We start from the raw sequence: 24,088 nt of genomic DNA on the forward strand, positions 1-24,088 counted from the left end.
CGGCCAGGCGCGCTCCTCCCCGGCCGGCCCCTCGGCGCGCGGCGCGCTGGAGGCGAAAGCGGGCTGAGCCGAGCGCAGTGGCCGCCGACCACCGAGCGCCCCGCGCCGCTCCCTGCATGTGCGGCCCGCGGCGGCTCGCAGCCCCCGGCAGCAGCCTCGGCAGCTTCGGCCGCGCCTCGAGAGGTGGCTGCAGCGGCTCCAGCGGCGGCCGAGCGGCCGAGCCCGGGCTGGGAGACACGATGCGCCGCGTCCTCCGGCTGCTCCTCGGCTGCTTCCTCACCGAGCTGTGCGCCCGCGTGTGCCGGGCGCAGGAGCGAGCGGGGCACGGGCAGCTGGCGCAGCTGGGCGGCGTGGTAGTGCTGGCGGGGGGCAACCGCTCCGGGGCCGCCTCCGGAGAGGCCGGCGAGGGCGCGGGGGTCTCGGACGCTCCGCCGACCCGGGCGCCCACGCCGGACTTCTGCAGGGGCTACTTCGATGTCATGGGCCAGTGGGACCCGCCGTTCAACTGCAGCTCGGGCGACTTCATCTTCTGCTGCGGGACTTGTGGCTTCCGGTTCTGCTGCACGTTTAAGAAGCGGCGACTGAACCAGAGCACCTGCACCAACTACGACACTCCTCTGTGGCTCAACACCGGCAAGCCCCCCGCGCGCAAGGACGACCCCCTGCACGACCCCACCAAGGACAAGACCAACCTGATCGTTTACATCATCTGCGGGGTGGTGGCCGTCATGGTGCTTGTAGGCATCTTCACCAAGCTGGGGCTGGAGAAAGCGCACCGGCCCCAAAGGGAACACATGTCCAGGTGGGCTGCCTCCCCCTCCGCCTCCCCTCCGGGCGCCGCTCTCCCTGCTCTTCCCTCTCCACCTTTCCCCGGGCAATGGCGCTCCCCCCCCCCAGCCCCCCGCGTCTCCGCTGGGGGAGGTCGCCCGGGAAAGCCAACTTCGGCTGGGAGCGCGGAGAGGGGGCGCTGGGCTCCGCACAGGTGTGGATTTGCGCGTGTGTATGTGTGTGTGTCGGGGGTCTCTGCCCCCTTCACCCTCTCGGCGCCCCCTCCCGCCTAGGATTGAAGCGGATCTGAGACACACAGCCCGGGAGCCTGTGGCCCCGAAGTCTTGGGTTTTGGGGAGGGGTCCCTCGCTCGGATTCCACATCCTAGCCTCTAGGTAAACAGAGCAGGCGAGCTCGAAAGGGAAGGGGGGCGTGTGTGAGCCCGCGCGCGCGTGTGTGAGGGAGGGAGGGAGGGAGGGAAGGAGTGTGTGCCGCCTGCAACTCGTACGGCTCGCGAAAAAGAGGCGAGGGAGGTGGAAAGAGAGGGGAGGGCGAGAACAAAAGCCTTGCCTGGAGCGGCCGCCTCGCTTTCCCTGAGCTGCCAGGTCCCTGCAATTGGGACGTCGGTTGCCTCCCCCTGCCCAAAACCCTCGCCCCTTTCCCCGGTCACCACCTCTCCTTGCTGGGGGCCGCGGCCTCAGCTGCGCGCTGAGCCCCTTGCCGGGGTTGGCGTGGACTTTAAGGGCCGGAGCCCCGCTCACCAACCCCCACTCCCCCGCCGCCCCCCAACACCCTGATTCGTCAACTTTCCCGGTTGCCTTATTCATTATGCAAGTCCCAGCGCGAGCAAGTCGCAGCAGATGGGAGAAGGCATTTGGGGATTAATGGAGCTATTTGCCTTTTGCTTTTTAAAAAAGTGTCTAAATTGATTCGCACAACTTTGGAGGCGGAGGACACCGCCACGGGGACGCAGCCCCCAGACCCGACAGAGGCCAGGGTTGGCGTGAGGTCTGGGCGGGCGGGGTTGAGGAGCGACAGGCAGTCTTCCAATAGCTGGAGGGTTGGGCGCAAGCTCGATCTTCTTTGCGAGTGTGGGCAACGGGGTCGCCATGTGTCCCACCCCCTACACACAGACACACACCCTCCCCACACCTCCGGCGGGGGCCCATGTGTGCGCGTGTGGATGCACGCGCTCCGTGCGCCTGCCTAAAAAATCTGAACAAAGAGACCCACCAAAAATAGGCGAAGGAACATTACCACCTCACTAGTAATTATTTTCTATTTATACGCAGAGTATCCGATGACTTTTTTTTTTTTTCCAGTGGGGAGGGATTTGGGGGAAGAGGTGAAGAAGTTCCTCTTGGTTTGGGTCAGCAGGGAGGCGTGAATGGATGTTGGGGTCTTGGGGCACAAAGTAAGCTTCGAGGGTATTCAAGAAACCCTGATCAACTAAAAGAGTAACACGCTGGCCCCGCCCACCTCCTGTAACCCCAAGATGCCCCGTCTCCAGCCCCAGCCGCGGGTGCTTCGCGTCCCCGCAGTCCCCCGCCAATCCCTGTAGCTTCCCGGGGTCTGTGTTCAGGTGAGGGAGGAGTGCCGAGGCAGGACTGCGGCAGGCGGCGGGTGTCGCCTTGGTGTAGGGAGAGAGTCACCCAGGGATAGGCAGGCTGCCTTGCAGATTCGGGTTAATTCCTCTGCCGAAATATCCACTGAGCCTTTTCCTTGCAAACCAGCGTTTAAAGGAGCCCTCCTGGGTGTTTGGGTGGGGGGTGGGGGAGGGTAGGGAGGCCGGGAGTAGGGAGGTGAGAAGGTGGGAGTCGAGCTAAGGGGGGGGCGGCTCTCTTTGGACGTCTGTGGGAGAAGGTGATGCTAGCTTCAGGCTCTCTTTGATCTGGGTATTCCTGTGGAGACAGCACTTCACGGCAGACCTAGGGCCCAGCAGGGACTCAACTTCCTGTCCTGCCTCCTTGCAGCTCGGTCAGGAGAACAAGAATCGCCCAGCCTAGCGGTTTGCAGCCACTTCCTTCTGCAGGTACCTGGAAAGGGCTGCTTGGGGTGGAATCTGGGGGCACCAGTCCCTGGTAAGAGCCTCAACACAGCTTCTCCTCTGTACACCTTTTGGGAATTCCAGAATGCAGTGGAAGTGCATTCTCTTGAAGAGAAAGAACATTTGAACCCCCCCCCCCAAGTGGAGCCCATCCCGGGGCTTGAACTCACCACCCTGAGATCCAGACCTGAGCTGAGATCGAGTTGGGTGCTCAACGGTCAGAGCCACCCAGGTGCCCCCAAGAATAGTTGATTTTTATTGGCAGTTTCCAGGGTATAGTTTTCAACCCTGACTGCTATTTCAGATCCCCTGGAATGCTTTTTTAAAAAATCCTGTTGCTAAGGGGCCCCACCCTAGACAATTTAGATCAGAATCTCTAGGGGCTGCGTGCAGGCTGTGTACTTTTGTAAAGCTCTCTAGGCTTTCCAGTGTGTGGCCAATCACTATTAAGGAAAAGGAACTAACATTTGCCAGGCACCGTACTAGGGTGTGTGTATGTGCGCGTGTGAGTGCATGTGTGTGTAAACCTCTTTAGTGCTCCCAACTATGAGACAGGTGCTGTTAATTCCCATTTATAGATGAGAAAATCCTGGCTCAGTTTGGGTGGCTGGCCCAAGGTCACACAGGAAACTGCAAATCCCTAGCCCCCTGGTTTCAACTGTGTTTTCGGTTTCAGTGAGCATTGCGGGGTGGGGGGCGCTCCCTAAAAACGCAAAATGCACATTCTCATGGTTCTGTCCGGAGAGATTCCAAATCAATGTAGGTCCGGGATGAGCCCTAGAAATCCGCATGTGTAACAGCCTCCCTGAATGGCTCCTAAAAAGTGGCCTCAGCGTTAACAAAGACTGTTCTTGAGTTTGGGACTATCTATCTTAACAGGGTTGGGGGTGGAGGAATTAATCCAGTGCGACTCTCTTACTTGCTTTCTGTTTTGTGTTGCCTGCACATATAGGGCTCTCTGTGCATTCGTAGTGCTGGGGACTGCCCCAAGGACCCTCCAGATGCATCTTGCCCTGTTGAGGCAGTGAATCATTTGGAGTCCCAGCCACAGCCCGAGCTCATTAGCTGTTGGCTGGAGGGGCTGAAGGGTGAGTTGGGTGGGGGCGGTACACCTGAGCTTGGCCTCAGAGAGGGTCGAAGGTGGCTTCCAGATGGAACTAATGTGCTGGCTGCAGCCTCTTAATTAGTTTGTCTTGGGCTGTGAGGGTTACGGAGCTGAGGGGCTTGTTCTCATTTCATCTGACCGCAGCCTCCCTTCAAAGACTTACAGCCCCTTGCTGTCCCCATGTCCCCAAATGCTCCTGTGACCCCGTGCACTCGTGTGATCCCAGGAGAGGCCTCGATGATGTCAGTTTTTGGGCTCAGAGCCCTGGGCATGTGACCTGCCTCCTTCTGGGCTGATTGGGACTAGAAGCAGGAGAAAGTCAGTAATTCTCAGAGCTGTGGGGGTCTTGCCCACGCTATTCTAAGAGCTTCCCAGACACTCACCACCAGCTACAGCAACATGACATCCCGCCACTATTTATAGGAAGAACAGACTGCAAATGGTGGCCAGCTATGGTTATCAAACCGCACAGACATGTTTTGGTATTGCTATTGATGCATTCTTAATTTTTAAGTTTTTCTCTTTCTTTTTTTTTTTTTTTTTACTGTGAAACATTTTAAACATACCCAAAAAAACCAAAACCAAAACCAAAAAAAAACCTTGAAAGACTAATAAGAACGAACTCCAGAATAATCTCTGAGGTTTCTTACCCCCAGCACCACCAACAATTGGGGCCACCTTTCTTGGTGGTGGGGGGCTGTCCTGTGCAGTGAAGGGTGTTTGCCAGCATCCTTGGACTCTACCCACTAGGTGCCAGTGGTACCCACCCCACAGCCCAGCTGTGACAGTGAAAAAAAAAAAAAGTCCTTAGCCATAGCCACATGTCATCAAGGGGGTAGAATCACCCCTCGTTGAGAACTACTAATCTAGACTGAACAATCATTAGTGTTTTGTCGTATTTGCTTTATAGTACTCTCCATATTTTCATTTCCTCTCTCCCTTTCTTCCTCTTTCATTCCCTCCCTTTTTCCTTTGTTTTTTGGCTGGAGCCTTTGAAAATCCGTTGCAGACATGACACTTCATCCTTAAATACTTCAGCGTGGATCTCCTGAGAACAAGGACATTCTCCCACACAACACAATTCCAGTGTCACACCCCAGATAAAGGACGGAAATTCCATCATATCATCAGATATCCAATCATATTAAAATGTTCCCAGTCATGCCAAAAAATGTCTTCCACAGCTTGGGAGTTTCAAACTAGGATCCAGTCAAGGCTCACTGCATCTGGATGTGAAATTTCTTTAGTCCCTATTATATATCGTGTTTTAAAACCAACTTAGAACCAATTGCCAATGTTTAAAAGCCGGGCGTTTTCATGCAGATATCCAGATTTCTGACTTCTCTTGAGAAATTGGAAGGTCCGACAACAATGGACCTTCATTTTCCCATGGAAGTTGTTGGTTGCCTTTGAGAGGTGACTTCCCTCTTAGGAAGCTTGCAGGTTCCCCCTGGGTCTCCACCCCCATGCAGTTCACTTAGCGCTGTTACCTGCAGTCCCTAGAAACTCTGTCAGGCCGACCTTAGCAGCGGGGGCTCCAGTCATATGGCCTGAGATTCAATCCAGCTTGGCCACTTAATAGCTGTGTGACCTTGGGAAAGTGACTTCACCTCTCTGAGTTTTAGATTCTTCTTGTCTGTAAGACGAGATAACAATGATCCTTGTGTCATAGGCTTGTGTGAGGTTTCGCTGAGACTGGGCTTGGGAAGCTCTTAGCACAGGACCTCTTTACGGTCACTGCTCAGTGACTCTAACTCTTATTATTAGAATTTTCTGTCCCGTTTCTGCCAAAGGGGTAAATGCTGTAGTCTGGAACTCAGTACCTAGCCCTTGCTCTGCTACATCTTTTTAGCTGTGTGACATTGGTCAGGTCTCCCAACTCCAGACTTAGCAGGAGGAGGGGGCAGGTTCAGAATAGGAGAGAAGACCCGTGGATGACCACGTGAAATGCCTTGCAAAGTTTTGGCCTAGGTGATGTTGAAGCACCTTCGGCGGTAAGCTTGTGTGTAACTTCTCACATAATTTTAGGTCCTTCCCCAGTGAGGCAAGCCTTACGACAGTCTGCCTTTTAAGAGGCACAGATTACTTTCCATGAGGATGAACAAGCCCCCCTCCGGGGAGTGGAGGAGACAGACTTCAAACCCAATCAGTCCGAGGCCAGAGCACAGGTCCCTGACCATTAGGCTGCACTGCCTTTGAGCGGACACATGCAGGACGTCTGTTGTCTCAGATCACAAAGAAGTGCTTGATGCTTTGCAAATGGCAACACATGTGGTGGGGCCAGTTCAAGGAGCCACTGTAAGATCAAGACCAGGGATGTTTTCTGCATCTGCCCCTGGCAGGGCCAGCCCTCTTGGAGAAGGCATTGATGAGATATGACCTTGGGGCAGGAACACATGTTTGAAGCTCTGTACACTCGAAACCAATAGGGAACACATGTCATTATCTTGCCCACCTTCAAACAGAATCAGAAATCCAAGTGGCAAATTACGTAGCCCAGTGTCCTGTGTGTTTTTCAAACATGCTTCGCAAGAGCTGGAGTCCCTTGCAAAGAAATAGCATCAAGTGATAAATGTCCTTCCTTCTCTTGCCTTTTCTCTCTTTTTCCAGCTTCCCCCTCTTGTTGCACATCTGTGCTTATCCTATGGCTTCGACCAGCTCCCCAGGTTAGAGAAGCCCTTGCATGCATATCCTGTTGGCCATGGAAAAGTCTCTCTAAATTCTTCTTCCTTGCAAAATATGTTTGCTTCTCTTTGGGCGTTGAGTCCTGCATTTTATTTTATTTTAATTTTTTTAGAGAGAGAGTGCGCAGGGAGAGGGGCTGAGGGAGAGGGAGAGAGAGACTCTTAAGCAGACTCCGTGCCCAGCATGGAGCCCAACATGGGGGGCTTGATCTCACGACCCTGAGATCATGACCTGAACCGACAATGTCGGCCACCCAGGTGCCCCTGAGTCCTTGCATTTTAGAAGTCACCTTCATTGGGGTATAATGAACACCATAAAAGGCAAAGTGCCGTTGGATGAGCTTCATCTACACCTGTATAACCACCACTCCAGAAAGTTACCTCCTGCCCATTGCCCTTGCATTCTAAAAAATAAAAGATGTTTCTGATAGGAGAGGAAATGCTCAGGAATCCTATTCAAGTGTTTAAATGTCAGAACATAGTTCAGACCTTGGGACTCCTGGAAGCTTTGAAGCAAGATGCTGGGACTCTGAGCTCTGTTTGGAAATGTTGGGGTCTTTTATTTGCTCACTATAATTGGAAAGTAAAGGGACACAGCCTTCTCTTTTTGTTCCTCAAATGTACCAAGCTCATTGCTACCTTGGAGCTGTTGTGTTGGCTTGGCTCAAATTCTTCTCCTCCATCAGACCTCACATGCTGGCTCTTACTCTTCAGGTCTTAGCTCAAATATCACCTTCTCTGAGAAGCCGTCCCTGACCACCCAGGCTCAGTTACCACCGCCCCGGCCCCTCCAGCCCATCGTTTGGTGTTACTGGCTTCATTTCACATTATAGCCTAAAATTAACTTACTCATTTACTGGTTTGCTAGTTTATTATCTCTCTCCTTGCATTACTGTCCATAGGAAGGAGTGCAGGGACAGTGAAGTCTCTTCCGCTGTTGTATCCTCAGCACCCAGGACAGTATCTGGCACAGAGGAGTTCTGCTTTCTGACATCCTGGTTTACATAAGAAAGTATCTCTTCTTTTATTCATTCACTCTTTCACATAGTCATGTAATAGGTATTTATTGAGTACCTGCAGCATATCTAGCACTGTTTTGAGAGCTATAAGAAGAGTGAATTGTACAGACATAATTCCCGCACTCACAGAGCCAACAGTCAAATGGCTCAAGACAAATAACACATAAGTACATCTAGAAGGAAATGGACATTAAATTGAACCTTATAAAATTGCTAGTATTCAATCATCTCACTTCAAAAATGGCAGTGTTTCAACATAATTGTTCTGAACTGGGTGAAGGGATATCAAGGAAGAGAGACATTATGTGGACTTGCCCTTAACAACTCTGAAATCTGCAGAACTGACATTCCAGTTTGAAGGCTGTCCAGCAGGAAAATTCCCTTTTACTCAGGGGAGGGTCAGCCTTTTGGTCTAGTCAGGCCTTCAACTGATTAGACAAGGCCCACCCACATGATGGAGGGCAATCTGCTTTACGTAGTCTCTTGATGTACATGTGCATCTCCTCCAACAGCACATTCTCAGACACATCCAGAATGACTTTCGACCAAATATTTGGGCACCTTGTGGCCCAGTCAAGTTGACACTAAAAATTGACAGTCATAGTACTTTTAGGATCTTGCTACTCAGAGTGTGACGTGGAGCAACAACATTTTTATTACCTGGGAGCTTGAGCAGAAGGATCTCCAGCCTTGCCTCAGACTTACTGAAACTGAATCTCTGCATTTTTAAAAAAGATTTTATTTATTTGAGAGAGAGAGAGAGCACACAAGCAGGGGGAGTGGCAGGCAGAGGGAGAAGCAGGCTTCCCGCTGAGCAGGGAGCCCCACATGGGGCTCAATCCCAGGACCCCGGGATCATGACCTGAGCCAAAGGCAGATGCTTAACTGACTGAGCCACCCAGGCGCCCCCCAAATCTGCATTTTAATAAGACCCCTAGGTAACATGCACTTTGTTTGAGAAGCACCCAAACTGTGCCACAAATAGATGACAAATCCCATTGAATTTGTTAGGCTTACAGCACATAGTTGGTTCTTCCCCTTTATTTATTTATTGTATCTTTTGTACACGTGTTATAACATGTTTTTTAGTACATGCCCTAATACATGCCCATTTGTTTTACTCATAAGTATATGCTCATACCCGTGAACAGCTATTAGCATTATAAAGCATATATGAAAACAAATTTCAAACTGAGCTGAAGGTACAATGAATACTTTAAAATGTGTTGCTAAGCATGATGATGTCATGCACCCATCAGCAAATATCTCAAAGCTTGAGGAGGAAGCTCATCATTAATAAGCAATCCATTTTTTGAATGGGAGAGTCTTGATTGTTTTTGGCTGACTTTGCTTTGATCTGAATAGACAATCTTTGTTTTTCACCTTGCGACAAGCTAGCTGTTGCAGAGAGGGGGAGAGTCGACTCTATTGTGTTTTTGGGTTTGCTCTGTTAGTATTATCTTCAGGCTGCAGTTTTGTGGTGGGGGACGTTTTTAAGCCACATGCCTGCTCGGTGATGGTTAGCCTACTCACAGATAGGTAATTTATCTGCACAGCCCCTTTCGGGGTGCACCCCAATGATGGTGCTGTTACCAGTTGCCCTCCTGGGCCTGAGGTTCCCGAGTCTCACTGTCTGACGTGGACATTTCAAGGGAGGGCTCCAGCATCCATACACAACATTACATTGACTTCTTCCTTGAACCACTAAAAACCACACACAGAAGTTCTCAGATTTCCTTTCCTGATGCCAAATCATTTTATGTGGTCCCTGGAGGAAGCGGACCATACCTTGCAGACTGCTTTTCCAGGATATGGAGGCCTTTTAGGAACCTGTCATTTCCACTGCACACTCTACGAGGGGCTGCCTTGGGGGAAAAGCAGCCTTGGCTTCTGGGCTGGATTTTCAAGAATTTCAGGACTCAGGAGAAGCCCAGGGGATCTGTAGAAAGCAGTGCTGACCAAGTTTGTGGTAGCTTGTCCTGATAAATTACTTTGCTAACCTCTTGAAAGCCTGAATACTTTGGAATTTTTTTTGGCGGGGGGGTGGGGAACTCCTTAGAGAATCTGGGGAAAGCTATGGCTTCTTGTTCTATGGGCACAAAATTTCCATTCAATTCCAAAGGGGTTCAGAGATCTCTTGAAGCTCATGATGAAGAACCTGTTTAGAAGGGGAAAAGGCAAATTAGAGTTAGAGGACATGTGCCCTTTGCCTCAAACGTTCCTTTCCCGTAGCCCTTTTGAGTTTCAGAACATGCTTACAGCACAGAGCAGGGAAGGAGGCTGAGCTCTGATGTTAGGGACACTCTGGTTTGTATCTTGGTCCCTGCACTGATGAGCTGGGTTAACTTGAGTAGCTTTTTGCTCCATAAAATGTGTAGGTTAATCCTCACCTTGAATGCTCCCTCCCTTATTGGCCATCTTCCAGCTTCATTGGCCTTCTTTCTTGTACCTCAAATATTTGATCTGTTTCCTGCCTCAGGGCCTTTGCACTTGCTGTTCCCTCTGCCAGGAAGGTTCTTTCCATCATCTTTATGTGACTACCTCCTCACCATTCAGGGCTCAACTCAAATGTCTCCTCCTCAGGAAAGGTTTTCCAGACCACCTTATCTCTCTTTCTCTGTTTGTTTAGAATTTTTAGAAAGTGTACAATTCAGTGATTTTTGGCATAGTCACAGAGTTGAACAACCATCACCACTCTGATCCCAGAACCTTTTGATTATCGAAAGTCTGTATACATTAATGCAACAGCCAGTCCCCAGTCCTCCCTCTCTCCAGCCCCTGGCCATCACCACTCATCTACTTTCTATCTCTATGGATTTGCCTCTTCTGAACATTTCATATAAATAGAATCATCCGTTCTGTGGCTTTTTGGGTCTGGCTTTTTTGCAGAGGATCAGGTTTCTAGGTTCCATTCACGTTGTACCAGGCGTCAATACCTTATTGCTTTTCATGGCTGAGTCATACTCCAGCTCATATCACATATTTTGGTTATCCATTCATTCGTTTATTTGGGTTGTTTTCCACTTTGGGGCTGTTTGGAATAACGCTGGTATGCACTGGTGTCTCTTGATCCTGTTACACTTTTGTGTATTTAAGTTTCACAGCTCTCGGTGACTTATTTAATGTGCATACTTCTTATCCTGTCCCCTAGAATATAAGCTGCAGGCAGGCAGTGGTCTTGTTCATCTTGCATATTGCTGTATTCCCAGAGCCTTAAATAGTGCCTGGCACAGAGTAGGCAGTAGATGTTTGTTCAGTGAATGAATGAATGAATGGGAGCAGTTGCTATTCTCTTGTCTCTTGGAGGACTCAATCTTTTCCTCTAATTCACGTGGGACTCTTGCTGTCTTCCCTGTATCTCACATCTGACACTTTTGGCCGCCTGTAGTTCTCCATTATCTCATTGCCCCGTGAGCGACCACTCCCCCAAGCTCGGGGCCTCTGTTACCCTAACAGTCTCAGACTTGAATGTGCAGCAGAAAACGCAGGTGGCCTGGGCCCTGGAGTTTCTGAGTCAGTGGGTCTGGGTGGTTCTGAAAATTTGCATTTTAACATGTACTTTGGGGGAGGGTTTTGCTCTTGGTTGGCAGACCACTATCTGAGAATCGGTGCTCTAGGGGGCTAAATTTCAGCAGGCGGACTGGGCCTGTTGAGTTCAGAAGTGGTATGTGTGGGCCTCACTCAAAGAGCTCACCTTGCTTCTCTTTCTCCCTTGATGGGGATTCAGAGGGTTCTGGTTTGTTAAGAGCATCCTGATGGATCTGAGATCATGGCAGTATTGCTTGTGGGGGTGGACCCTGGAGAGGAGGCATGGATGAGGATGCTTACTGCAGGGTTGTGTATGGAGGTAGGAGGGTGGCGCTGACCATCTAGGTTCCCCTAACCAGGGAAATGGATAAGCAGGGCTGATACTCTGCCACTTCACCGTGAAACCACGGCATGAAGGAGATTCACATTTCTCAATAGGGCTAGCTCTCAGGTTGTGCAAAGAGAAAGAAACAATGAGGTTTATGGCAAAAACACTGCTCATGTCAAAGATACACAGCTGTGCAATGATATCTGCAACAGTCTATACTGTTCCAGGATAATCCTATCTAAATAAAGATACGATGGAGAGCAGGTAAAGAGGAGTAAATGTGTTGGTGAGGTCTGACCTTAGGAGTGATATCTGACAGCTATCTCTGTTCTGTTCTGTGTGCAAACATTGAGCTGCTTGGCTAAGTTTACGTCTAATTGTGAAGGTCACTGTTCTGGTTGAATTGGGTGCCAGCCCTGCCCCCATCCCCTCCCCCCCCCATTAAAACAAGTCTTTTTTAAAGTCCTGATCTTGATTTAGACATAGGATCGTTGCAGCTGTCGTGATTTAAGACAAGGTTATCCTGGAGCAGGGTGGGCCTCTAACCCGATATGACTGGTGTCCTTAAAAGACAGAGACTGTGGGAGACACACCAGGGGAAGATGGAGATTTCTAGCAACCGGCAGAAGCCAGGAAGAGTCAAGGGAGGAGGCCCCCTGTAGGTTTCCAAAGGGGTGTGGCCCTGCCAACATCTTGATTTTGGATTTCTGGCCTCCAGAACTGTGAGACCATAATTTGTGTGGTTCGAAGCCACCTGGTTTGTGGTACATTGTTATAGCAGTCCCGGGAAACTAATACAGTCCCTTAACACCTCTCACCTTGTTTTCTTATTTGTCGAATAATAGTAAAAAATATTAACCCTTGGGTGAGCGTCAGCGAGATTGAACGTGATGATAAATGGGAAGGGCCCAAAACACAGTAGGTGACTCGGGTTGTATGCTTTCCCTTCATCCCAGCTACTGATTAAGAGGGGCACCAACAAGGGGCGTGGCTGGATCACACCAAATCCTCCCTAGCTGCAGGAAACCCAATTCACGCAGGATACAGAGCTCTGCGTAGGCTCTGGCTCAGCCCTGTACAACTGGCTGTGTAATCTTCAGCAGGTTAATTCACCTCTCTGAGCCTTTGTTCATCTGCAAAGAAGGAGTAATAAACCTCAGAAGGTGTTTGTATGCTACTTAGTTGAATTAAGGCTTGTAACGTGATTAGCATGGGGGCCGACTTATGGTAAGTACTCCATAAATGTTATTTATTGCTAATAGTGGGCCATGCTGTACATGAAGAGTGGGGTCTAGCGTTAGCTATGAAGGGGGACTAAGTTTATGGGGTGCAGACATATTAGATTCTTCGCTGAATCCTCTCAACAACTCTGCAAGGTGGGTGATACTGCTCTTACGTAGCTATTGTGAGGAGCGTGTGGACTGTTTTGCACGAAGTCCTTATGTAACCTCTAATTGCAGTGACCATTTTACTCCCTTACGTCCATTTTTCCCTCCCACCCCTAACTAGAATGGCAGCTCGTGGAGTCAGGGGCCTCGTCTTCATAAGCCCAGTGCTCCGAGCACAGCAGATGCCAGTCATTGTGTTTGGAATGAACAGATTTAAATTCTTTCTTCTTTCAGGGCCCTTGCAGATGTCATGAGCCCACAGGGCCACTGCAACACTGACCACATGGAGAGGGACCTCAACATTGTGGTTCATGTCCAGCATTATGAAAACATGGATACCAGAACCCCCATAAATAATCTTCGTAAGTATAGTCGCGCGGTCCATTCCCAGCCCCACTTGGTTATCCATGCAGTGATCATGTGTCTAGATTTCATGGTCTGTGTTTGGGTTCACTAAGAGCTTTTCTGTTTGTTGGCTAGTTAGAAGTTTGGTTTCATCTCTCCAGGATGAAGCTGTGTTTGGCTTCATCCAATTTCACTTGGTTTGTTTCTCGGTTCAAGAGTGATCCACTTGGTTGGTTTCCTACGGTTGGTTCTGTTAACGAATGGCCCTCTTGTTTGGTTCGTGATGGTTGGGTACCTCGTTAACCAATGGTTTACTTGGTTGGTTCATCTGAGATAGTTAATCTGTTAGCCAATAACCCATTTTATTGGTTCATCTTGATGGGGAAATCGGTGAACCAATGGCCCATTTGCTTATTTGCTTCTTGAGGTAGACCAGTTGTGATCTTTAGGTTTCATGCTGTTTTCCATGAACAGATAGTAGTTCAGAAGAATTTGATCTTCTTTTTCATCAAAATAAAGTTTGGCAAAAATAAATCACACACTACCCTGTGTGTGTATGCACACACACGTGCACATACGTGTTTGTGTGTGGGGTGTTCAGCTGTGGTTATGTTGGTTTGGGGTGTGTACATGTGACTCAGAGTAGCAAATTCCCTTCCATTTTTCTGCCAGGCGGAAAAAATGCTACATAGGTATTCTGGAGCTGACAGAGCATAGTTGGGGATCTCAGTATGCTCCCTCAATTTTTCTTTCCTTTCAAAGGTCTTTATATACAATATACGTTATGGAGCTGATGTACTGACTAATGGGAGGGGGAAAGCAAGATTGTTTGGTTTTTGACAATAGTGTGCTACTGTGTTTATTCCTAGCAATTATGTTTTCAAGTAACCCCCACATTAAAGTAATGTGGAGGGCTTGGTTTAAAATAACAAAAGCCAGACAATTTAAAAGATGCATTTAGTTGTGGCTGGAGGTTCTTAAAAACATCACGCATTTTAGAGACTGGGTTGCCTTGGCTGAAACTCCACCAGCAGAGCCGCATTGGTGTTTTATTTGCTGAATCATCGTTTTCAACTGTGGCCACAAATTTTTATGCTCGATGGGTAGAGGAATAAATCTGTGGCATTTGATATAGGTGATGCAAATTCTTTGATTCTGCATGGTGATAATTTTTCATAGCCTTGGAAAAATGTTGCAGTATATTTGTAAAGTCAGTTTACACAGTTTGGAAATGGGTTACCAGATAGAATGTCTTAGGTGTCATTGTATTAAATAATTCGACATTATTTATTTATGAACCTGGTTGTAGAATGGCATGAGAAATAGCCACATTTTAGAGCCAAATATATCAGCAATTGAAGTTTTATGACTGAATCTCACAGCCCTGAAAGATATGGTAAATTGTACCAACTCTGACATGGCAGTTGCTGAGCCCAGTTTTGGCTTTGTTGGAAATAAGCACATTCTCTTTCAGATGTCACTGGGAAATAAGTTGAACCTAGGTGTATGTGGGTTCCAGCCCTGACACGTGAGCGAATACCATCATGGAGGAGACAAAGTTGAAATGGTGTTGAGTCCCTGGCTATACAAGGTGACTGTTAACAAGTTTCTCATGTGAAGTTTCAATCTTTAGGATGATTTTTGAATCAGCACTCAAATGGAATAACAAACTCATTGAAGTCACCCACGTTTCATCATTGCATCAGGCAAAAGGGCAAGGAACATTAATGAATCTTGTTTCAGTAAGGGACTTTTGTTTAAAGTTGTACTGAAAACAAGTTACTGCTCAGAGTCAGTAATCAGTGCTATTTATACTAATTAGAAGAAATGTGTCTTGTAATATTCTACTGGGTAGAAGTATACCACAGCATTCCTGGTGGACTACAGAAGAGAATTCCAGGTGTATGCCAACATTGCATTAACAAGATGTTAATTTTGTATATTGCCGCTGGGTTGATCCAGTCCTATTTCCTAGAATTCTTGGGAACATCTGGAAAATAAGAAGCATATAGCCCTTCCACAGATTTCCATTAATCAGTTCAATTTTTGTAACTAATTCAGTACTTGGTAGTAATGATAGGCTTTCTTGTAATGATTTTGTCTTTTTATTGATTCACAGGAGCTATTTATATATTATAGACACAGGGAAAATTTACATGTTCAGGAGAAGGAGTGATTTTTGGGAGTTCACTGAAAGGATAGGCCTCGATGACTGGTATTTATCAGTTGTCAGGGGTTCAAGAAGCCATGCAGTTGCTAGAGCCCATTTTGACCCACAGAGAACTAGGAGAGAAGGAATCCAGTCCAACTGAGAAGTTAGACCAGCTCTTGGTGCCAGAATGAGAATGCACCTATTGAATATAAAACCTTTTTCCGGACATTGTGGGAACTATGAAGATTTACAATTACAAAAAGTGGAAAAAAATGCATCCATTTGTGATATACTGAAAAGGGGCCCATCATGCCATTGTTGGGGTGTTCTTCACTAAACATTCAAGTGACCAGATCTGACAGGGAATTTGATAGCCCAAACTTGAATGTCATTTTTATCTCTATTCAGTGATCCACTTGACATAGCTTTAAGAGAATCCTCCTGTCCAACTATTTATCTTTCTTCATCTTAATACTAATGCTAGACCCCTTTCTGGGCTTCCCATTATGCTTTGGTCACATGCTAAGAAAATCCAAAGTCAGTGGCAATTGAGAAAGAAGGGAGTGGGGAAGGACTAGGGTAGAGGCAAATGGAAGGGGGCGGAAAGCTTCAATGTGGGGAAATTTTGCCACTTTTCCTTTATAATTTTCCTATGGTAGATTTTTCCTGTGATATGCAAGACTTGCCTTTTTATCTGAAGATGGATTTTTCTTCAGCTGATGCCGTTCGTGTTCTTTCCAGGCATTCAGTGATATTGCCTAAAAATATTTAGTCTGATAATCAAAAGGGCCTCGACCTCTTTGATGAACAGGATGTAGATTCAGATGAGATAGTGATTTTTCACAAACGCTCCTCAGCTTCTGTATAATTATAGTTTGCTTTTGAAGGCACATTTTGTCCTCAAGTGCTATGAACGTGCTTCTGTCTCCCCCACCCCAGCCTCGCAGCCTGCCAGTGACACTCCCCATCCTTTCTGGGAGTGCAGGGTAAATATAGGCTCCCTTTCGTCTTAAGGATGGGTGATGGGAGTGAGGACCGTAGATACAAGGAGAGAGCTCGGATCAACGTCTCTCAACTCGTTTGTGTTAACAGCACACTTTTTTTTTTTTTAAATGCAGTTTTAGTTTTGGAATACTTTTATATTTACAGAGAGGTTGCAAAGATAACACCCAGAGCTCTGTATACTCCTCACCCACTTACCCCTAATGTGAACATCTTACATTACTGTGTACACCTGTCAAAACTAAGAAATCAACATTAGTATGTTATTTTTAGCTGAGCTGTAGATAATGTTTAGATTTCATGATATTTCTTCACTTATGTCCCTTTTCTGTTCCAGGATACCGCATTGTATTTAGTACAGCAAACTTGATAGTAGAATTTTGGTTGGCAGTACTGTTTAATGATGTGGTAAAGACTGAAAACAACCCTAAATAAGTCAGCAGCAATTACAAAGCCTTTATTGCCATAGTATAAAAAGCGTCTCCCAGTGTCTATAAAAACAGCCACATAAAATTATTTACCTGGTCACTGTTGGAATAGAACCAGTTGATATACCAATTGTGCTCTCACATAGACTCGTGGGACAGAGTACCCTCCGGTTCCACCCAAACATGCAACCCCTCTTTGGAATTGGATTGATGTTCCCCTATTTATTTAGCAGCATAATCTGAGCAGGTGAGATCTCACCCTGAACTGAGGAGAAATGCTAACTTGATATTTCAGGATATAGAATCCATCAGAAAGACCAGGCTCCCATTCCAGCCTCACCCCACCCCCTACTGCCCCAGGACCATTCCCAGGTGGGTTTACAAGGAACCAGATGCAAAGCAGATCCATGGTTTAGCTTCTGAAGATGCTGTACAGCTCATGTCTAGGGCCAAATGGATTTCCATTCATTTGTCCATATTTACAAAGGTACTTGGGTGTCGTTTAGTTGACTTTTGGAGACACTGGTCCAGATATTCCCAAATATCTTTTCAAAATCGGGGAATCTCCTAATCAGGGAGGTATATAAGATTCAAACATATGTAAGATAACGAAATGTTAACAGTAACTTATATAGACAGCAATCTAAACCCCCAAAACAATGAATCTTCAAAACCTTATTAACTTGGTACTGTTATTTTCACCTCATAAAGGTGGGGAAACTGAGGCTCAGAGAGGTTAAATGGCTTATCGAAAGTTCATACAGCTACTCAATGATGGAGGTGGGATTTAAACAGGACCAGTCAGACCCTAAGGTCTGTGTTGTAAGCACTACACTACATGACCTCTCCTTCTGGTACAGGTGTTTGCAGAATGGGGAAGTCTTCCCCTTAGGAGTTGAAGTTGATAAAGGATATGCTAGATGAACCCAAAGATCAATTGGCAGTGTAGGAAGGAGAGCTATTTCCAAAATATACTCCAAGTATATTGTGGAGTCCTTCCTTAGGAGGAATAGTAACTAACATTTATTGAGCACTTGCTATGTGCCGGGCATTGTGTTAAAACTTTGGATGCCTTAGCTCGTTTTTTACTGAAAACAACCTTCAAACAGCCTAGCTCAACCCTGCCTCAGGATCTTTGCACTTGCGGTGCTTCCCGCCTACAGAACCCGGCTCCCAGGCTTCCACCCTTTTACATCTTACCCCCAAAGCTGCCTCATTGGAGAGGACTTCCTTGTTTCCCTCTGGCCCCCAAGTCATCTACTGTTCCCCATTTCCCCATTATTTTCTTTGTAACTTTTCTTCCCTCTGGAATTGTCTTCCTCATTATTTATGCTTACAACATAAACTCCATGAGAATAAATGCTATGTGTTGTCATAGCGGCCCCACATGCTGTGGGAACCAGGCTGGCTCACCACAGCAGCCCCATACATTTTTGTCCAGTGAGTGAAAAAGCCCATGGAAGGGGTATTGTTATGCCTGTTTTATGAAGGAGAAAACTGAGATTCATGGAAACTGAGGAACTCACCTAACACGATGACTGGGGTTGACTTTAAAAATCACCAAGAAAACATAAAATTGTGGGGGATGGCAGATGAAACAGAAGAGGGAGAATATTATTGCAGCTGGGTGGCCAGATACATAGGGGTTCATTCTGTTCTTGTGTCTATTTGAAAATATCCACAATGAAATTAAAAGTGAAAGAACTTGTCCATGGTGTCCTAGTTAATAGACAGAGGAAGTAGGATTCATACCCAGGTCTGTCTGATTACATAGCCCGGACTTTGTTGGATACACATGGGGGTTTCTTCTGGTGAATATCCAGGCTCAGGAAGGGTGGGAATCAGGGCCACTTTTGGGACTTCAGTAGGTGGAGTAAGTAATAAAGCATCACGATCTTTTGTCTTTAATGCATGTAATCACTGTGTCTTTTAGTTCATATTCTTCAGAGAGACAAAATGTGATTAGTTTCCAACCAGCCAGTAACCTGGCTTCCTCTGGATCGACTGTCTGACTCTGGTTCAATCACTTGGATGTGGTGGAGAGTATCTTGACCCCTCTCATGACTATGGTGGGGCCGGTTCTCCAAGAAGGCCATGCTTGAGAAGTGGGGTGGAGATTGCCATTTGAAGTTTTCTTGGGGTGGGAGCAGGGATTGTGTCTGTTTTGTTCACCCCTGTATCTCCTGTGAGATGACAGTGCTCAATAGATGTTTGTTGAATGAACGGACACATGCATGGATGGATGAATCTCAAGCCTATGAGCCATAAGAAGCCCACTGGAACCTGTTAGCAGGAACCTTGGGATTTTGAATGTTGAGGAAACTTGGCTAATTCCAACTCCTGTGAGGCTTTAACTCTTTTCAACTCAGCCACAGCTACCAACACTCTTTGTTTCTGAAATGTGAACATTCTTTTCCACAGTTGGGCAGGCTAAAACTGCTCCATCTGAGGACCTATGACTATTACTGTTTTGGCACTTGGGTCAGTAAATTATAGAGTTAATAAGAGTTAGGGGTTGGAGGGCACCTGGGTGGCTCAGTTGGTTAAGCGACTGCCTTCGGCTCAGGTCATGATCCTGGAGTCCCGGGATCGAGTCCCGCATCGGGCTCCCTGCTCGGCTCCCTCTGACCCTCCTCCCTCTCATGCTCTCTTTCATTCTCTGTCTCAAATAAATAAATAAATAAAATCTTTCAAAAAAAAAAAAGGTTAGGGGTTGGATCTATAACTGGATTAGCTAAAAACATTAGTAGCTAAAAACAAGTGCAATGGTTTGAGCCAATTTTATGTGGTTTTGGATCAAGAGTTCTGGTTTTCTCTTGAAGTATTCAGTGTTACAGATGAGTCTCTGATGTGGATGATGCCCGCTAAACATATCCAGTGTGACTTTGCGATAGTGCATTGAGGGAGTGGGTAATATGGGCTTGGCAGGTCTCGGGTAACTGAACTGGGTATCTGCTCTTTCACCTATTAGCTATATAATCTTGGAAAAATTAATTTTTTGAACCTCGGTGTCCCATACTATAAAAGGAGCAAAATACAAGATTGTTGGGAGGATTAAATGCATTAACACATATAATGAACTTAGCATAATGGCTGGAAACATAAATGTTGGTCGCTACCATTATTATTTGTGGAACGAGTGAACATTAGTGCTAATGTGGTCCATTAACGAGGGGACAATGGTACACACCAGCACGAATTCATCGTGCAGTTGATATTTCACAGTGAAAATGTTTTCACTCTGTGTGTCAGTTGATAACACAATCTGTGTGTGTGCATGTGTGTGTTTGTTACTACTAATGTTTTTGATGCAAATGAGAACTAAAGAATCTGTCAGTTTCTTCCCAAGGAAATAACTCTGATGGAGCAGCTGTACCATTCTTAGACATTTGTTCCTGTCTTATGTTTTCCTTCGATTCCCGCTAAAACACACGAGCTTTTGTTCTGTTAGGAATATTGATTTTAATATTTTATTTACAGTGGCAGACTAGGCCTGTAGGAATTTGTATGGTCTCAAACATGTCTTGTGTTTCCACCCAGAAAATGAGATTGTGTATGTGTGAGGGTGTGTGAGTGAGGGTGTGTGTATGTGTATGTGCAAGCAACAGAGAAACAGAGCTCTTAAAGGAAAAAAAAAACCAAAGCCTACCACCTCCTGGGCTGTTTTCAAAAATTGCTATTAATGCTGGCCACATGGCATTGCCTAATTAAATTTGCATTGCTTTTCCAAAGTGCTTCAAAGCAGCTGTAGGACTATTTGTAAAGAAAGCCTAGGTGCCCATCACAGTGTCTGGTTTAGCTTAAAAGATGCCAAGTTCTGTTACTTCCATACCGGGAAAGCCTATTCTTGGACACAGTTTCTTTGGGAGAGCATTTCTGTTTATATATCGGGATTAAATGATGCAACATGCCTACTATGTTTTTGACACTTAGCGTGGATATAAAAGGAGTAAAAAATAAAACAGATATAGGTATTGAAATAGGTATTGCACAGCCATGTTATAGATGAGAAGACTGTGGCTCAGAGAGTTTAAGTAACCTGCCCAAGGCCTCAGGCATATTTGGTAAGGAGTTCAGATCCTATACATGGGTCCAAACACAAACCCATCTCTGTCTGGCTTTAAGCTTTGTGCTCTATTCGTGACGTTTCTTGTACCTTCCCCAAAGACCTACACTGGGTGATGCTCCAGTTATATCTCTTCTTCTCTTTCTTGTCCTCATTTATTGATTTCTGCTAAGAATCACTGTATTAGACTATACTAATCTTTGAAAATGGACCAGTTGAGATAAAGTCACTATTTCTGTTTTGGAGGACTCAGATCTTAGCCAATTTGTCTGATTCTTTATCATTAAAATTTCCATTGAGTCAATCAATATTTAGCTGATACTTACTATAATTCTGCTATGAGCCAGGCAGTGTACTAGGAATTGGAGGTATGAGGATGAATGAGACAAAAATAGGAACTATTCTCTTGGAGTTTATGGGACAGTGAAATAAATAGGTAATTGCAAAGAAGCGTGGTAGGAGTAAAAGTCAGGGTGCTTTAGGAGCATGCAGGAGACCTCCTCGAAACATCTGGGGTTGAAGGAGAGGGAAGAGATTAGGACCTTTTTTTTGAGAAATTGATATTTAGTTCTGAGAGAGCAATACAGCCTAACAACTTCCCAAGAATCATATTGAAAGAAAGCAGAAAAATTTCATGTATTGATTTTCCCCGCCTTTGGTCGAGGGGAGATCTATCAGTTTTAGAATATAGATCTTTCTGGGCACCTGGGCGGCTCAGTAGGTTGAGTGGCTGACTCTTGATTGCGGTTCAGGTTGTGATCTCAGGGTCCTGAGATGGAGCCCCATGACAGGCTCCATGCTCAGTGGGGAGTCTAATTGAGGCTTCTCCCTCTCTCCCTCTACCCCTTCCCCTGCTCTTTCTCTCTCTCTTTAACATAAATAAATAAATCTTAAAAAAAAGAATATAAGTCTTTCTTGCAGGTCTGATTAGTTTTATACAAATTGTATAAAAGGAGAAGGGGATTTTGTTTGGTTAGGGTCACATTGCTTTTAGTAGGAAAACAAAAATGCCATATTTAGGAAGACCTAAACTTCAGGATTAGCTGTCAGGAGTTGAATATAGATTCTTTTCAGAGTATTCTTTTCAGTTCAGTCAGCTTGCTGTTCTTCAAGATTAGTGTTGAATTTTTTCTTCTTTAAAAAAATAACAGCTGATACAAAATTAAGCAATATAGTTTAATACCATAATACATATATTAAAATAATTTATAATAAGGTTTTAGGAAGCTGCTTGAAAAACCCCAATAAGAATTCTCAATAAAGTTAATTACAAGTTGAAAAGGAAACCCCATCACATTATTCTGATAATGCAGTTAATGAAACTAAGTGTAATAATAATCTGAATATTTCATTAAATGGAGACTTAAACTCATTAATTTAGGTATTAGGCTTGGAGTTGTATGCTCACTTGAAGACTGCCATGTTCAAAGCAGAGCCTGCATTGTATTCTATGCATTTAAATCCAGCCTTTTGTCCCCCAAGATGGGCTTGTATTTGGAGATCTGTCCATGGTGCTGAATCACTCCCTGGATGCACTTAAATGTTTCAAACGACCCAGCAAGAAAAGTTTATCTCCTAGAATTTTGGAGCTTGAGGGCACTTCAGGAATCATCTTGCCTTTGGCTCACCCCACTTTTGTTTTCAAAGATGATTAGAAATTGTAGAGAGATTGAAGAACTGTGGGATCCACATCGTGTACTAACTTTCAATTTTGCCAAGAAAGGGAAATTATGGTAAAAATAACTACAAGATACTATCACCATCATTTTATAAATGGTATGGGCATTTTAACACCCAACATGTAGGTAAGAAATACTCGAAATAAAATACAGTTCCTAATCAAATGAAGTGTTAGTTTTTTGAAAAACTTATTCCCCTGTCCTTATTTTTTTTTTTTTTCTCTCCTTTTCCCTCCCATCCGTTGAAAATGAGAACAAGGATTTGCAGTTTGGGGGATCACTGATTATTCCTTAAATGGTTTGCTCATTGAATGAGTATTTATTGAGTAAATACCGGGGGTTGGTGCTAGGGATACAGAGATTGGCTTTGTGTGTGTGTGTGTGTTTAGGTATGTAGGTTTATACATATATGACTTCATAGAGATTATACTGTCCATTCTTTGCATTTTACAAGTAATGAAACTGAGGACCAGGAAAATGTATGTTTTTTTTTTTTAAGTTCTACAACAGTGAAACTTATCAGATTAACACTGTTTTAAAAATTTTATTGAATATTTAGGACAAAATAATTGATCACAAATACATGTTTACTTGGCAGTTCTCTGAAATGGACTTAAGGTTGTGAAGGGAGGGGATAGACTTTATAGCTATTGGTACAGCACTAGTTTAGTTTGATGCCTTACCTGTAATCCAAACGAAACTCTTTGAAATATTCAGATATTCTTGACATCTAAAAAAATTTTATTTATTTATTTATTTATTTATTTATTTATTTATTTATTTATTTATCATGAGTGGAGGTGGGGAGGGGCAGAGGGAGAGAAAGAATCCCAAGCCGGCTCCATGCTGAATGCAGAGCCCGACATGGGGCTTGATCGAATGACCCTGAGATCATGACCTGAGCCCAAATCAAGAGTCGGACGCCCAACTGACTGAGCCACACAGGCACCCTGGACATTTTTGACATTTTGAAGAAAATATTGACTTGCCTAGAGCCCATGAATTGGAAGTTGTGCAAGGGCAGCATGTGGTCTTTGACCTCCTTTATTGAGTAGTAACAAGGAATGGAGGAAGTGCTTCATTCTTCAGAGACATTACTTGAAAATGTTAGTGCATATATTCAAAGTCAAAGATGGTCATCAATCAAAAAATTCTTTGATAACAGCCAACAAAGACATTGCATAAACTTGCTTTTAAAAATTGTTCCCTGTGAATATTTTTGTTCCCTAATTAGCTTAGAGGTTTAGATTCTGGTATGCTTCTTAAAACATGTATTTATTGTTATTTTACTTACAAGAATGTGACATACATACATATAGTCATAAAAATCTTCATATAATATAGGACTGAAAATCTTGCTTCTGTCTTTAATAACTCCTTTATAGATACAAACATGATCTTACGTCATATAATATTAATTCAAGGTAAACTAGAATATTTCATTTTATTTCAACATGTATGTACCATGTATGACTTAAATACTTAAATTTCATCTACTTTGTTCATTGTTCTATCTTCAGTGCCTGTGATAGTGTCTGCCACATAGTAT

At 45.3% G+C, this 24,088-nt stretch overlaps 1 protein-coding gene across 1 annotated transcript in view; it reads left to right on the top strand.

Moving 5' to 3' along the window:
* The first annotated feature begins 224 nt into the window (after window positions 1-224).
* Window positions 225-24,088, top strand: part of SHISA9 (shisa family member 9) — a 287,505-nt gene continuing 263,641 nt past the window's right edge. The window contains exons 1-2 of the mRNA XM_035022300.1: window positions 225-802; window positions 13,102-13,229. Of these exons, the coding sequence (XP_034878191.1) occupies window positions 240-802; window positions 13,102-13,229 (691 nt within the window). The 5' untranslated portion in view covers window positions 225-239. The remainder of the gene's footprint in view (window positions 803-13,101; window positions 13,230-24,088) is intronic.

Source organism: Mirounga leonina, unplaced genomic scaffold, assembly GCF_011800145.1.
Source record: "Mirounga leonina isolate KUSES-001 unplaced genomic scaffold, KU_Mleo_1.0 Mir_175, whole genome shotgun sequence".
In the NCBI taxonomy this organism is placed as follows: Eukaryota; Metazoa; Chordata; class Mammalia; order Carnivora; family Phocidae; genus Mirounga; species Mirounga leonina.